At 49.9% G+C, this 15197-nt stretch overlaps 1 protein-coding gene across 1 annotated transcript; it reads left to right on the top strand.

Annotated features, from left to right (window-relative positions):
* The first annotated feature begins 6029 nt into the window (after positions 1-6029).
* LOC138582598 (zona pellucida sperm-binding protein 4-like) lies at positions 6030-13806 on the top strand. The gene is made up of 12 exons (XM_069654015.1): positions 6030-6426; positions 6785-6906; positions 7448-7538; positions 8284-8439; positions 10279-10466; positions 10982-11079; positions 11619-11749; positions 12224-12413; positions 12497-12644; positions 12813-12891; positions 13061-13165; positions 13637-13806. Exons 1-12 carry the CDS (start codon positions 6252-6254, stop codon positions 13786-13788), a joined length of 1635 nt encoding a protein of 544 aa, XP_069510116.1. The 5' UTR covers positions 6030-6251; the 3' UTR covers positions 13789-13806.
* Positions 13807-15197: the final 1391 nt, after the last annotated feature.

The raw sequence follows: 15197 nt of genomic DNA on the forward strand, positions 1-15197 counted from the left end.
CCTCTAGTGCACTCTGATGTGATAGCTCCATGCCCTGCTTCATGACTGTCAGATGATGTGTGTGAATGAGATGTGTATGTCCCATGGTGCATATGAGGTGAATGCACAATTTTAAGGTGCTGACAGTGCCTTGTCCAAGGATGTGATTGTCTCCTGAGAATGACAGACTTTATTGTGCATGTGTGTTAATTGCACTTACCTGTGTGTTGTGGACGGTGATGATGGTTGTGACCTTTGACAATGCCACTCATGTGCACTTGCTTTCTGCCAAACCAACATATGTTCAGTTCCCTGATGTTTGTGTTCCATGCCTCCCCATCCACAGTGACGATGGAAGAAGAGCGCGGAGAAGGCGCTGTGGAGCAAGGCAGCGGGGATGTCTCCACCAGGCACTGACACAACACCCAGTCACGCTCCCAGCTCATATCGTTTTCGGGGAGCTAGGAGTCTGGTGCTGCGTCCAAAACAACGGCTGCAACTGCTGAGGGGAGGAACCACTGCTAGCCGGTATCATGAGCCCTACAGGCACCATTCGTGATGATGTTCAGGCTTCCAATTTGGGGCTTGCACATCATCACGAGGAGGTTGTGCGTCTCGTGAACTGGCTAGCACATTTCCTGGTCTCGATTTGGGTGCGTGGGCTGGCCACTTCTGCGACCCCCTCCTCATCCTCCTCTGTGAGTCAGTCGTCCTCCCTGCCATCTTCCGACCCAGATGTCACCAGGGCCCCCTGTGTACCTGTCCCAACCCCGGCAGCCTGTCTGTTGGAGATCACATCCCTGCCAGAGTCAGGAGTCGAAGGTGGATCCGCAGAGGTGGTCACCACGCAGATCCAGCCAGCGACAGGAGCTGTGGCAATAGGGAAGAGCAGGCACCAAGGAGCAGGGCACAAGCACGACAGCCCCGGGGGTTGTCATCATCCTGGAGGCTGTCCTTGAAGTGCAGGCACCAAGCTTTTTGGCAGCAGCAGGCTCAGAGTAGGAGGCTACAGGAATTCAATCGCATGGAGGCAGGTATCGGCCATCAGGCAGCAGGCAAACGTGGACCTTACACAAAGGATGTCCGTGTGGGAGCGTTTGGGCCAGCAGATCGGGGCAAAGCAGCAGCAGACACGGGAGGCAAGACTCACCATGGCAAGGGCAGAGAATTCACTGTGTCTGGCAGAGAGGCGGGCTGAGGTCCTCGAGGAGACTTGCAGAGAGTTTGAGAGGAGCATGTTGGCGTCTCTGCAAGCCCTCGAGGGGGAAGCGGAGGCCTGCCTATGGGAAGTGGACGCAGTGTTCAATGATGCAATGGCAGAGACCATGAGGGAGCATGGTGAGGAGAAGGACTAGCCCGCTGCCATTTTACATAGTTATATAGGTGTAAGTTTCATTTTTTTGGAGTTACTGGACTGTGCTCTACTTTTTGTATATAGCTTTTTTTATGGTGTGTCATTTCGTGGTTTATCTTTATCTTTTTGTTTTGCATTTGGGACAATGGACCTCTTATACTTGTACATAGTTTGCATCTTTTTGTATGCTGTTGTGTTCACCATGATGGAATGGATTTCTTTTTGTTTTGGTTTTAATTTTGGAACCATTTAAGGACATGGACCATATTTTTGAGTTTGACTTATATTTTTTGTGAACTCTGTTTTTTCATTTGAACGTGCTTACTTTTTTGGTTATTTCATGCACATTTTACATATTTTCTGAAGATAATTGTCACTGTCATACTTGTTTTAATATATTTTCTTATTTTTATTACAATTGGTGTTTGGTCTCGGATTATGTTCAAGTTTTACGCTTCCTTACTCTGTTCTGTGTCCCTGATGATGACCAATGTTGTTCATGTGTGTGCACACAAGCATGCATGTGTCAGTTTGACATCCATCTGCATGGGGTATGTCCTGGTCTGCATAACCAGTGGATGGGTGTTAAGGTGGAGTTGGAGTGCACACTGTGTGGTGGTCTTTGATTTCACATGTGCAACATAGTTGTATCTTGGTCCTCACTGTTTTTGGGAGGGTGGTGGGTTGGGTGAGTGATGGAAGTGTGTACGTTTTTGGAACCGGATTTGCTTCATGCTGTGTAAGTGCCTTCACAATCATGTCTTTGTTCTGCTTTAATTGTATCTCGTGTAGATGGACATCCTGCTTTGCTATCCCTATTTTTCTATTGCTAGGGTTTGACACATGGACAGAACAATGCTGACGTACATGTTGTTGGGTAACGGTATGTTTGCCATGTACACATTCATGACAAGTCATTCCTCTGTGCTTGTGCCTTTGGTACTCATCTGCCCATGTGACGTCCTGTGAAAATGTGCTATGGTCAGCTGTGTACCATCTGAACTTTTAAAGAGGTCCCCTTGCACGCCACTTGCACATCGGCAGTGGCTCACATGCATGCACAATCTTTAGACAGTTTTTATGTATGCCAACAGACACCTAGCGACAGTTTACAACTCCCGTTTTCACTTAGGCTTGGAATTGACACCGGCTGGCCAGATTGACTTTGTTGTTGTTTTGGGTGTTTTCCTTGAGGTGTCCTTCACATGTGCGGAACTGCCACCTCTGCAACCACATTTCATCTATCAACACTTCTCAGGCACAGGCACCGTCTCAATGTCACCTGCCCAGACACATTTCTAGTGTCTGTCTTCGCTCAGTTCGCCCTCCCGGGACTCTTTGGGCCTTTGCATGTTTGTCTATGTGTGCACTGCAAATGACATGTGATTTGATTGGATGTCATGTCATGTCCCTCACACATGGGAGGGTCCCTTGTGTGTTTATGGGGTAATAGGTTCATGTGATGTGCGCCCATAGAGGCTCATGCCATGCTACATCAAGCACATTTCTCTTAATGTGACACAAATCGAAGGTGCTTTGAATTCTGTCACGGTGTGTGTATTTGTACATGTGTTTTTTTTACGTTACTTGGTCATATGGCATGCAGGCCCGCTCTTTGGCATACACTTATGTGATGTGTATGTTGGAATGTGGTTGCAGTCAGAAATTGCGTGTGATCAGCTGGGACACTGATGCGTGTGGGCCAGGTATATGGCTGTTTTGTTGTTTGCTGAATGCTTTGTGCACAGGAGGTTGAGGGTAGTGTCAATACATGGCATGCAAGTTCACAGACACACCATCGATGGAGTGTCCTTGTGTCACTATGTCAGCATCAAGGATGCAGGTGGATTCCTGTATACAGGGCCTGCCTGCAGGTTGCAGTGACAGGTGATGGGATGGTGGTGTCCCATGACACAGGGCCTGCCTGCAGGTTGTCCTGACGGGTGATGGGGGTGGGGGGCTGCCCTGACATGGGGCCTGCCTGCAGGTTGCCGTGACGGGTGATGGGGTGGGGGGGTTCCATGACACGGGGCCTGCCTGCAGGTTGCCGTGATGGGGGTGGGGGGTGCCCTGACATGGGGCCTGCCTGCAGGTTGCCATGATGGGGGCTGGGGGGGTCCCTTGTGGTGTGGACTGCCTGTGGGGTGTGGTCATGGGTGATGGGGGCTGGGGGATCCCTTGTGGTGTGGGCTGCCTGAGGGGTGTGGTCACGGGTTATGGGGGCTAGGGGGTCCCTTGTGGTGTGGGCTGCCTGCAGGGTGTGGTCACGGGTGATGGGGGGGTCCTATGTGGTGTGGGCTGCCTGCGGGGTGTGGTCATGACTGATGGGACTGGGGGGGGTCCCTTGTGGTGTGGGCTGCCTGTGGGTGGCATCACATGTGGTGGGGTGTCCCTTGTGGTGTGGGCTGCTTACGGGGTGTGATCACTGGTGATGGGGGCTGGGTGGGTCCCTTGTGGTGTGCAATGCCTGTGGGGTGGCGTCACAGGTGGTGGGGGTGTCCCTTGTGGTGTGGGCTGCCTGCGGGGTGTGGTCACAGGTGATGGGGGTTGGGGGGTACCTTGGGGTGTGGGTTGACTGTGGGGTGGCGTCACAGGTGGTGGGGATGTCCCTTGTGGAATGGGCTGCCTGCGTGGTGTGGTCATGGGTGATGGTGGTGTCCCAACAAGTGCTTTGAAACACATTGTGTATAGGTGCTACACAAATAAACAATCAATCAATCAATCCCATGTGATGTGGGCAGCCTGCGGGGTGTGGTCATGGGTGATGGGTGCTGGGGGATCCCTTGTGGTGTGGGCTGCCTGTGGGGTGGCGTCAGATTGGTGGGGGTGTCCCATGTGGTGTGGGCTGCCTGCAGGGTGTGGTCTCAGGTGATGGGGGGTGCCTTTTGGTTTGGGCTGCCTGTGGGGTATGGTCACAGTTGATGGGGGGTCCCATGTGGTGTGGGCTGCCTGCGGGGTGTGGTCATGGGTTATGGGTGCTGGGGGATCCCTTGTGGTGTGGACTGCCTGTGGGGTGTGGTCACAGGAGATGGGGGTCCCATGTGGTGTGGGCTGCCTGCGAGGTTTGTGGGCTGCTTGAGGGGTGTGGTCACGGGTGATGGGTGCTGGGGGATCCCTTGTGATGTGGGCTGCCTGTGGAATGGTGTCACAGGTGGTGGGGGTGTCCCTTGCGGTGTGGGCTGCCTATGGGGTATGTCATGGGTGATGGGGGTGGGGAGGGTCCCTTGTGGTGTGTGCTGCCTGTGTGGTGATGTCACAGGTGGTGGGGGTGTCACTTGTGGTGTGGGCTGCCTGCGGGGTGTGGTCACGGGTGATGGGGTTGTCCCATGTGGTGTGGGCTGCCTGCGAGGTTTGGTAACGGGTGATGGGGGGGTCCCTTGTGGTGTGGGCTGCCTGCGGGGTGTGGTCATGGGAGATGGGGGCTGTCTGTCCCGTCAGGAGGGGTCAGCTTCCAGTGGATTTGTACATGTATCGTGGGGTACGCATAGGATTTTCCACGTGATTTGGCTGGGGTGCATCCAGGGTACTTAGGAAACTCAGCGCGTACCCCATCTGCACCCCATCCAAATCTCATGGAAACTCAGCACGTACCCCAGCCAAATCGTGTGGAAACTCAGCGCATACCCCGGACGCACCCGGGCCAAATTGCGTGGATACTCAAGCGTACCACGTCCACACCCCAGCCAAATCGCACGGAAACTCAGCGCATACCCCGGACGCACCCGAGGAAATCGCATGGATAATAAGCGCGTACCCGGACTGCACAGAGTTTTCACACGATTTGGCTGGGGCGGGGGGGCTGTAAACTGGTCCAGGGATGGCACGGGGGCTTGCGCAGTGTTTGGCATTTTTTGTGCTTTTTACTGCACCTGGGGGCCTGATGGCAGCGTTACTGGCACTGCTTGATGTTCCTTGCGCCACGGCTAGTGATGCCTCTGGAAATCCATGAATATGCGTGCCGCGCAATTGTTTTTTTGCGCCACGGCTGGCGCACACGTGGGGCACGCCCCTTCTTGGCACACGGCGCTTGCGCCTTTTCTGCACTAGATTCTATGAATCCAGCCCATAATGTGCCAGAACAAATTAATGCTGTGCATTTGGAACGTGGCTGATACATTCCAATGTGTTATGGTTATCCAGCCCTTTGTTTCTTTCGGGAAATCCAGCAATGCAAAGTAAAAATCAGAACCGAGCTAGCATCTCCTGAATGGAGTGGGCACGTATGACAGCATATATGCATTCATGCAAAGTTCGGCACTGTAATCATGATATTTAGAAAACTACAAAAACTACAAGGACCACAATTCCCAGGTACACTGCTACAGGAGCAGCACTGGGTATCAGGCAGATTGGCCCGTACACATTCTCAGACACAGAAGCACCCTAGGACAGGCTGCAACGTAGTCAAGTTACCCAATAGCAGTTGCGAGGAGCAAAGACAGAGGCACACTGCCTGTTAGCCGATATCACTTTGAATTCTGGTACTTGTAAATGTATTTGTACAACAAGAAGTACATGATTAAAAGTGCATTGAACCAAACTGATTAAAGAAAAGAAAAACATGGACTTCCAAAACATCACAGACCCAACATTGAACTGGCCTGCGGGATAGAGCTTGACAATTAAGATCAGACTTTTAAAAATGCGTACGTTTGGCCATGCCTGATTGAAAGGTCATTTGTTTCACCTGAGTTGAGGGCACGTCAGCTATGCGGGCGGAACTGTGGCTGCAGTGTAGAGCATGAATGTGCGGCAGACCTGCGGAGCAGGGGGTGGGGATCACCTAGGCTTGAGGCCGGTCTAATTAAGAGGTGATGGGTTTCACCTGGTGACCCTGGCATTGAGACCCCGTTAACCTCACCCCACCCTCAGTACATAAATACCTCGGCGTGAGCCTTGGAAGGTATTTGCGGTAAAGATGTCTTCTGTGTTAGCCTCCGTGGTGTTGTGGCTCAGTCTGGGGTTGGTACTGGAGGTCCCCGGGACTTTGCAGGAAGTGGCTCTTGCTAGCAACGCCACCTTGCTAAGGTGTGGAGCCCGCAGTTTACATGCTGAGTTTCCCCTGATCCGTGAACATACAGTGACAGTGAGAGGTGAGTGGTCTCTGGGGAAAGTTTCTGACCTTGTGAATAACTTTCTTTTGGTACTTTAAGCTTCCTTTTAAAAACCGGAATAGGTTATTTATCGGTTGTTGGCTAGTTTGTGTCTGTGCAGGGTTCTAGGACCAATGCTCTCGCCAGGTGTAGGACTGAGCATGTTGCTGGTTCTTGCGACCTGTAAAACGGGGCAGTGGGTTAGAAGTGGTGTTTATGGCGGATCTGTGGTCCCTGCCTTCTGCTCTTTGGTTGGTAGTGTGGCAGGATTCTAGGAGTGTGCTTCATGGACGTATTTCCGTGTCTGCTTCTGTTGACCTGACGAGAATATTTTTTTTTTCTTGATTGTCATTGTTAGATAAGGCCGGGTTATCTCACCCACTCCAGAACGACACTGACTGTGGCATTTGGGTCAGTTGGCGACCGGATGGCTCTATGGTGATTGGTGCAGATTATTCAGGGTGCTATGTGAGCGAGCAGGTGAGTAATGGGGGTGGGCAGTAGGGGTGTTGCATGCAAAATTACCCCCACTGAATGTCTGTACAACTTAGTTTTTTTATTTCCCTAGTCCATGCATTGAGTCTGGTTCCTTTCTCTTCTGGGACTTTTTTTCTTTACCATTTTGAAGTATAGGACCAGAACTAGGAATTCCAGTGTTACCATGCGTAGTTGGCACTTCACCACAGGAAGACTCTTACTTTTGAGGCTTCTCTTCCATTTAATGAGGACCTGTTTGTTGCTGGTTCCAGTTGTGGCCCCGCGTTAGCCTCCACGGAAGGCAGCCTTGGTGACCCAGGAAACTTTGATGTTTTTGATCTGGCATCCATTGGGCATTGCCCTAGTGAGAATGGGCAATGCCCTTCACTTGTTGGTAACATCCCACTGGTCTACTTGCCCACCAAGCGTAGGGTTCTAAAGCCACCACGAGTGTAGTTTGTCGTCCTCTGTGAATGGAGCACTTTAGTTTCAAAATTTGCACACGCTCCCTTCTAGTTGCTTGACATCTTGCTCTCTTCTGCAGGATGAAGAGTATGTCATGACCTTGGACTCTGAAGCATTATCTATTGAACACAATTCATCTAGGCAGCAGCTCAAGTGCCCGGTCTTGTTTGGTGAGTCCACCAGGAGTGTTGTGCCGCCAAAGATCTCTGCCAGTAAGACCGAGATTCTCCTCATCGGCCCACCAGCACTCTCCTTTGCTGTCACTCTGGCTGGCCTCCCTTGGCCCTCTTCCTGCTCCCACATGTGAGGCTGAACCTCAGATATCTTTGACTCCACACTCTCCTTTTCTCATAACATCTGATTCGCTAAGACGTCAAACTACCAACTGCACTGCCTCAGTGGTATTCTTCTCCACCCCCCCTTCCCCAAGCAACCAGTTGGTGGTAGTTCTTTCTTCAGCTGGGGCCACCATCTGGAATAGCCTCTCTGAAACCTCTTTGCTTCTGCCTTCTCTTCCTCTCCCCTGCTGATTTCCTGTCTGATACTACACTGGTCACCTGGCTACCCTCTGACGTCGGCAACCCTTGCACTTGGGTCTGTATCTGTAATCCTACAGTCCCCCTACCTGCACTTGCAGACACCTGTCTGCACTTACCTCACCTGCTGGCAGCATTTCTTGTTGGTGGTTCCCATGTACAGCACTGCACCTCCCCTTTCCCCTGCACGTGCGCGATCTCAATGTCACTTGGCCTAGTAAGAGCGTTGTCTGTCCTCAGTGTTCGGCCTTCCTTGCCTTGTGTATAGGCGAGTTACAAATGCCATATCCCATCTTGCCGGGGTAGCAGTGCATTTGGCTGGCCAAGTTCTCTACTGAGTTATTTGTGCTTTAAACTTCTTTGTCCCTTCCATCCACAGCCATGGATGCCCCCCGTCCTGATGCTTGTGCTGCCATTGCTAGAGTGGACCGGCTGTCCTGTGGCAGTCTCCCGATCACCCAGGCTGTGTGCCAAGCACTGGAGTGCTGTTATGACCCCACAGACTCCTCCAAGCCCTGCTACTTTGGGAAACCAGGTTTGTTTTAGTGGTTCCCTCCGGTTTTTGATCTTGCTTTAGGGCTCATTAGGTTTGAAGGCCTATGAGAAGCCAATGGGCTTTAAAAACAGTCGGATTGGAGACTCTTAATATGGGTGTTGGACCCATGAGATACTATTAGGCCCTAAAAGATCGTTCAATCGTGGATTTAGGGACTTAGAAAATCAATACAGATAACAATTTTTAGTATTTTTGTTGTAAAAAACATTTGTTCATTTTGTGATTGTGGTGTCTATAGTAGTTTGACGGTTACATATCTTTTTCCCCATCTAATGTGATTTAAAATACCTTTCCATCCAAAACCTGTAACTACTTTTTTTAATTGGTCCCCCACAAACCCAGTGTCGACCTTTCATGGGGGTGGGGGGGTCCCCCAAGCCCCCGTAGTGTAAATGTAATTCTTTAGCCCACCCAAATATACATGCATTTATATATATATATATATATATATATATATTTATATATAAAAAAAAAATGGATGGAAAATCTTTCAATGAAAAACTGTAACCCTTGTGTGACTTTTCTTGATTGTTTTCGTTGATAATGGTGTATTGCTTAAAGTAAACCCCCGGATGCCCCCACTTTTCTCTGTCTATTGATTGTTCGCTGACCCCCGGGGTGATGGGGCACCTGCTTTTTCAGCTGACCATTGAGATCTTGTTCTGAGATTGGACTGTAACTGAACGCTAGTTGCACTTGAGCAACAAATATTATTTAGTAGGGTACGTTGACGACACGCTAGTGATTTCTGGGAGATTTGACAATAGTGAGGGGGCAAACAAGTTTGGGATGCAGGCTGAAGGGGATGATGCATACTAATGGAGGGAGGTCAGTGGGCAGGCTATAAAGGATATTTCATCTATACTGAAATGGAGCTGGACCCGGTTAGTTGGTCAAGTGACGGAAGTGACATGTATGCAGGGCCGCCTTCACTTGTCCTCCACGCATCTTGTGGGTAAGGGATTGCAGTTGCGGTGAGCCAGGATTGTGCATGTAGTACATGATGAGGTTGGGCAGAGCGGCTGGGATTCTAGGGAACAAATGGGTTGGGAGGCAGTGGTGAAGGGCCATGGTGATGGGTGATTAAGGTATCAAAGGGCAATGAATCTGCACAGAGCAGGAGTAAGGTCTGTGGGTGGGCAATAGGCTGATGGGGGTGGGGGGTGATGTCTTGTTCTGAACTACAGGGGTTGGATGAAGAAGCCTAGCGTACGGACACTAGCTGCAGGTTAAGGTAACCTTTTGGTGTGGTGGACTCTTTTGGATTTTCACAACCAGTGCACCACTGCCTTCAAGATGCGTGTCCCACAAGTACTGCCACTTAACAAGTTGGACAGTCAGACCTACGCAGAGCGCTGGCATAATGACCGCTACTGTAGGAGTGGGAAGCCTGTCTGCTGGGGATTTCTTTGTGACTGGCTTCCTGTAGCATGGCTGTACCATCTTTATAACCTCTGGTTGTATTATCCTTTTGGGGAGGTGGGGTTAATGGGAACAGAGTTATTGCTATTTGGCTTTGCAAGCCTGGTGTTAAATGCCTGCAGCTGAGTTTGTGGTGGATTTTGCTGAGGAGTTCTCCTGCTTCCTATATGAAGGTGGGTGGTGGTGGTTAAAGCCCTTTACTACCTTGTGTTGGGGTCTCCTGTGAAGCTACAGCAGTTGGTAAAGGGAAGGCCTCTGGCACATGGTCTTGGTTTGCTGCTCCTATTCTACAGGGTGTAGTTGCCAGGTAACTTTAGGGGTGGGAGGAGGCAGGGTGGCGGCGGTATAGTGTGGTATTGGCCAGAGGAATGAGGACTGACTTTCTTATTTTGTTAGTGACTGGCCAATGCTCCGCTGATGGTCAAGCAACAATTGCCATATCTGCAGATGTCACGGTGCCCTCTCTGAACCTGGCCAATGTGCGACTCCTCACCGTGAGCAGTGCATGCACAGGACTGCGCTCCTTTCAGAGCGAGGCCTTCTTGGTGTACCAGTTCCCCCTGTCCTGTGGGGGTGTGCGACAGGTGAGTTGGGGAAGAGGGGGACGGGGAACATCTTCCAAAACTGTTGTCCTTTCAGTTTACGTTAGTGGAGGGTGGTGTCAAATGTCCCTGACACTGCATGCTTACCCTTAATCTGTTATGCACCACCAAATAATGTGTTCAGGTCGTGTAGCGTTTACGACCTACCTCATCCCCCTCACTAACCCGAATTCTCTTCCACTTGCTGCGCCCTTACAATCACCTATTTTGTCGTAACCTTGGTACTGTGTTGCTCGCGTACCCCCTTAATGTCTAGTTGACTGTAAAGTAACACTTGCTTAACGGCTATTTTAGGGGGCACATTCTCGCTGTCCCTCCAGATCTAGCTTTTGTACATTCACAAAGTTGCTTACAGACGAGGGCTTCCTGCTCTTTGACACATATCCCTCAATTTTACCCATTGGCCTTCTTAATGCAACAAAACCGGAGTGTTTAATATTACGCGTCTTGGTCTGTGCCATGATTCTGAATTCCATGTGGTGTGTTTTGACTGGCAGGTAATGGGCGATACCACTATTTACGAGAACCGTTTGGAGGCCTCCCATACTGTGGTCACGTGGGGCAGGGCTTCAATCAGCAGGGACAGCACCTTCAGGTACAATTAATCTTGTTACTCTAATCCCAATATGCAATTTGAGGCAAGTTTGGACTTGGGTACTTTTGCAGTGGCAGGTGGATTTAGTCATTCCCACCCCTTCCCCAATAGCCTCCAAGTGTTAAATTGCTCTCTAACGTGGGGACATGGTAGGCATTGCCCCTTTTTCATAATGTTAATCCCGGTCTGCCCCCTTCAAATGTAATTGCTGGGGTTGCCACTGGGTCATTCCAGTGAGACTGGAGCCAGGAGTTGTAATGAGGGTCAAGGTCCTGGCTAGCATCTACAAGCAACCAGTCACTTGAGCCCTCGAAATCACTAGTCTGGGATACACTGTAATGGCTGCTGTAGGGGTGGGGAAACCATCTCACTGTAAAAATCCTCTTATCCAGGCTTTGAATGGCTTTCGTCCATATGGTTCCACTCCTACATGCAAACCTCTCCAGTTGTTTGTCTCCCCCAACCCCCGCACCACATTATTACTGGCACCCCATCTGTTTTAAAATGTCTGCTTATGGATTCTTAATGATTCTTGTCAGGTTGACTGTGCGCTGCACCTTCACCAGCAGTAGCAGCTCCATCCCACTGCAGGTAGAAGTCTTCACTCTGCCGCCACCTCTTCCAGTGAGCAGCCCTGGGCCCCTCGTCTTAGAGATGAGGATTGCTACAGGTAAGTGGCTTGATGCTGGGTGGTTGTCCTGAATCTGCTGTATGATTCCCTCGCTCATCAGGTTTCTTAGCTGGCTCGTTAACGAGCTAAACCAGAATCTCTTCTACACTCATCAGGTTAGTTTTCTGTTAAGTCTAGTGAGGCCAACACTATGTATACTGGGGTAATGCCATCTCAATTGCTCTCCACACCTGGGCTTCGATGGGACAAGCAATGTATGTTCATAAGGCTTGCTGAGTTGGGCCACATTACATTGATGCAGTAGATGTGAACTTTGTAGGTGGGTTGTCTGCATTACTGAAGTGTGCTGAATGATTAGCCATCCTAGAATAAGCAGATTGGGGGCACCTCCTGCATGACCCCTTCATTAACCCCCCCCCCCCCTGCACGACACCTTCATTTACGCCCCCCCCCACCCACCTCCTCCAATCGTAGCTGGCTTTGGTTGCAGCTTAATAGTATTTCTTTCTCCAGATGGATTGTATGGCTCCTACTACACAGCCAGCCAGTACCCAGTGGTGAAGATCCTTCGAGACCCCGTCTTTGTGGAGGTTCGAATCCTGCAGAGAACGGACCCCAACTTGATGCTTGTTCTGAACCAGTGCTGGGCCACCCCTTCCAGTGACCCAATGCAGCAGCCACAGTGGCCCATCCTTGTGAACAGGTGAAACCTGGGGCCCGGCAGAGGGGTGTGTGGGGGTGGGGAGTGTATTCAGAGATTTTCTGACTGACCTGTTTAAAATCTAGGTGTCCCTTTCCTGGAGACAATTATCAGACGCTGTTGGTCCCTGTTGGTAGTGCTACCTCAGGTCTCCAGTTCCCATCACACTACCAGCGCTTCGCTGTCAGCACCTTCACCTTTGTGGATTCAGCGCAACAGAATCTTCGGGGGCAGGTGAGAGCTCTACAATGGTGGTTGTACTTGTTCCTAAACTGAGAAATTGGGGCCTACCTTCGGGTATTTAGGAGTTGTTCTGTGAAGTATATGATCTGCTTATAAGGAATGTATTGCTTCAAGTTTTTTAAGTTTAGTTGTTCATGCACCCACTTCTCCCTCTCGCAGATCTTCTTCCGCTGCAGCGCCTCTGTATGTGTCCCGTCCTCGCTGGAGTCCTGCTCTGCATCCTGCTCAATCAGGGGAAGTAAGACCAGGAGTGCCTTAGCTTTGATTTTTGTCTGGATGGGTGACTGATGTTTTAAGGGAGCTTGGGGCGTTGCTATCCCATTGATCGACTTGGTTGCTGTGTACTATGACCACGGACCTGTTGTTTTGGATGCTGGGGTTGATGACGGTTCTCTTTACTGTTTCAGAGAGAATGGTGAAGGATTTCAACACGGAGCATCTGGCTCTTGTGTCAGCAGAGAGGCCGGTCTACTTTGACATCCTAGAGGAAGATGGAGGCTTAGCCCTGGCTGGTAAGGATGGGGGTGAGATGAGTTCTGTATACAACTCTGCATGGAAAGGCTTGCAACTTTCTGTAGAAGAATATTCCATGAAAGATGGCCAACAACCAATTGTCTGCTTCTAGGGCTCTCCTATACCGCTAGAGAAGCCGGCGTTCTTGGCCCTCTCTTCAGAACGATCACTAAAACGATGCGTTTTGTTCTTCCTGCCCCTTGAAGTCCGACAGGTTCCCCTGTCCCTTCCAGTCCTTGTAAGGTTCTTTTTCTAATACCAAAGCTGGTGCTGCATGAAGGATACTTGCTTCCTCAGTCCAGCCCCTGCCTCTGGAAACCGAGAAGGGGGAGTGGGGCTGCTAGTTTTGGGCTCTAGACTGTTTTTTGTGTGGCTATGTAAACAAAGTAAAACTAGGGTTACAAGCCCCATGTGTACATTCATAGAACAAGCTGTATTCTACACTCCTCTGTTTCTTCTTCCTCCCTCAGGCTCTCGCAGCTCGGTGGAGTCCTTGGTGCCAGGATGGGCTATAGCAGTGGTGCTTGCAGTTGGATTCCTGATGTTCCTCGCTCTGGGTGGTCTTGCTGTGGCACGGTTGTACCATAATCGGAAATGTGGTGTGGCCAGTGTAAAGGCTTGAAATAAAGAATCTATAGAAGTTGGTGTGGAATCCTGTTACTCCTACTCCTGAGGGTAATCTGGGTGGGGATTTGCATGTTGTTTAGGTTGGAGAGGAAGACGCCTGTTGCACATACGACCTTCCTATTGCCAGTCTGCCTAAGAGATCAATGATGCATGCCTTGAGTTGGTTTATTTGGGGCACAAACAACCCAGGCTTGTAACTTGGCCTTGCTAGTTGGCAGGGCAAGCCCTAGTTCTAGCGGAACAAGAATGCACTCCTTATAGGGGGCGTGTTGGAGAGAATAAATCCAGATCTGTATTGTGCTCCCTTCTCTCCAGTGTAAGGTGGTGGTCTGTAATGGGTGCCGGCAAATCTAGTAATTGAGATTGAAGTTCATTCTTGTGTGGGGCCTGATATGCAATGGTGTGATTTTAACCTCGAGTGTTGTTGGTTTAATGCGGCCCTCGGCTACATAATTGGCTACACTGGTTGGTCAATAGCAAGCTGAGCTGACCCTGGTCTATGGATGGCTGACCACTGATTTAATACGAAGGTGCATTACCCATATCTGGCCATCCCGCTCTAAGAGAAGGATCTGGTCAGATGCAATGGTTGTCCTTTATCTGGCTAACCATGCCCTGTGGAGCTAAACTTATGTCTCTCATTGATGTTCTGTAGCCTCTTGCACCTTCTACTTTTTTTCTATCCATTCAAGAATAACCTTGCCGTTGGGTATACCGCTTGTGAAACGCCAAGGTTTCCAACTTGGAAGGGCAATTTGAACGATGGAGTCTATGAGGGAATATTTCTGAACTCTGCCTTTTGGGGAAACCAGTTTGGGATCCTTACCCTTTTAGAATCCTCTGTATAATTCTTCATGCAAGTGAAGAATTCTGAAGACCATATTTTGCAATGAGCTTCGTGTGTCATTGAAAATTATACTCGTTCACTAGATTATGGAGGCTAATCCCAATGCGACCTTCACTTGTTCTTGAAGGGGAAACGCAATGACTGCTAATCAATTGGTGGTTGACATCACTTGGCACTATGGAGTGGCGTTTCTCTGGCAATATCAACTGTGTAATCTTGAGGTTGTCTTCTTCCTTTCAGTAATGAAAGACTGCTGTAACATTCCTCAAAACCACTGCTGGGTTGATCTACTACGATGCCTCTGTTTTGCTGTATCTTGTGGAAGACATTTGGAGAAGCTGTGACGGATAATTGATAGTTCTGATATGCACTGCAAATAACTTTGCACCCAGACCAGCTCCAAATTGCACAAATGGTGTAGATCTAGGTGGTATAAAATGGAAAGTCGGTTGCCATCCTCGGAAGGGTACTACCTCTGCCCTCATTAAATATCTGCTTCTCTTGGAATACAGTTCACTTCCATGCTATTTGTCGGGTGAAGCTGTATCTGGCCATGT

Source organism: Ambystoma mexicanum, chromosome 3q (genome assembly GCF_040938575.1).
Source record: "Ambystoma mexicanum isolate Mex_15411 chromosome 3q, UKY_AmexF1_1, whole genome shotgun sequence".
Lineage (NCBI taxonomy): Eukaryota > Metazoa > Chordata > Amphibia > Caudata > Ambystomatidae > Ambystoma > Ambystoma mexicanum.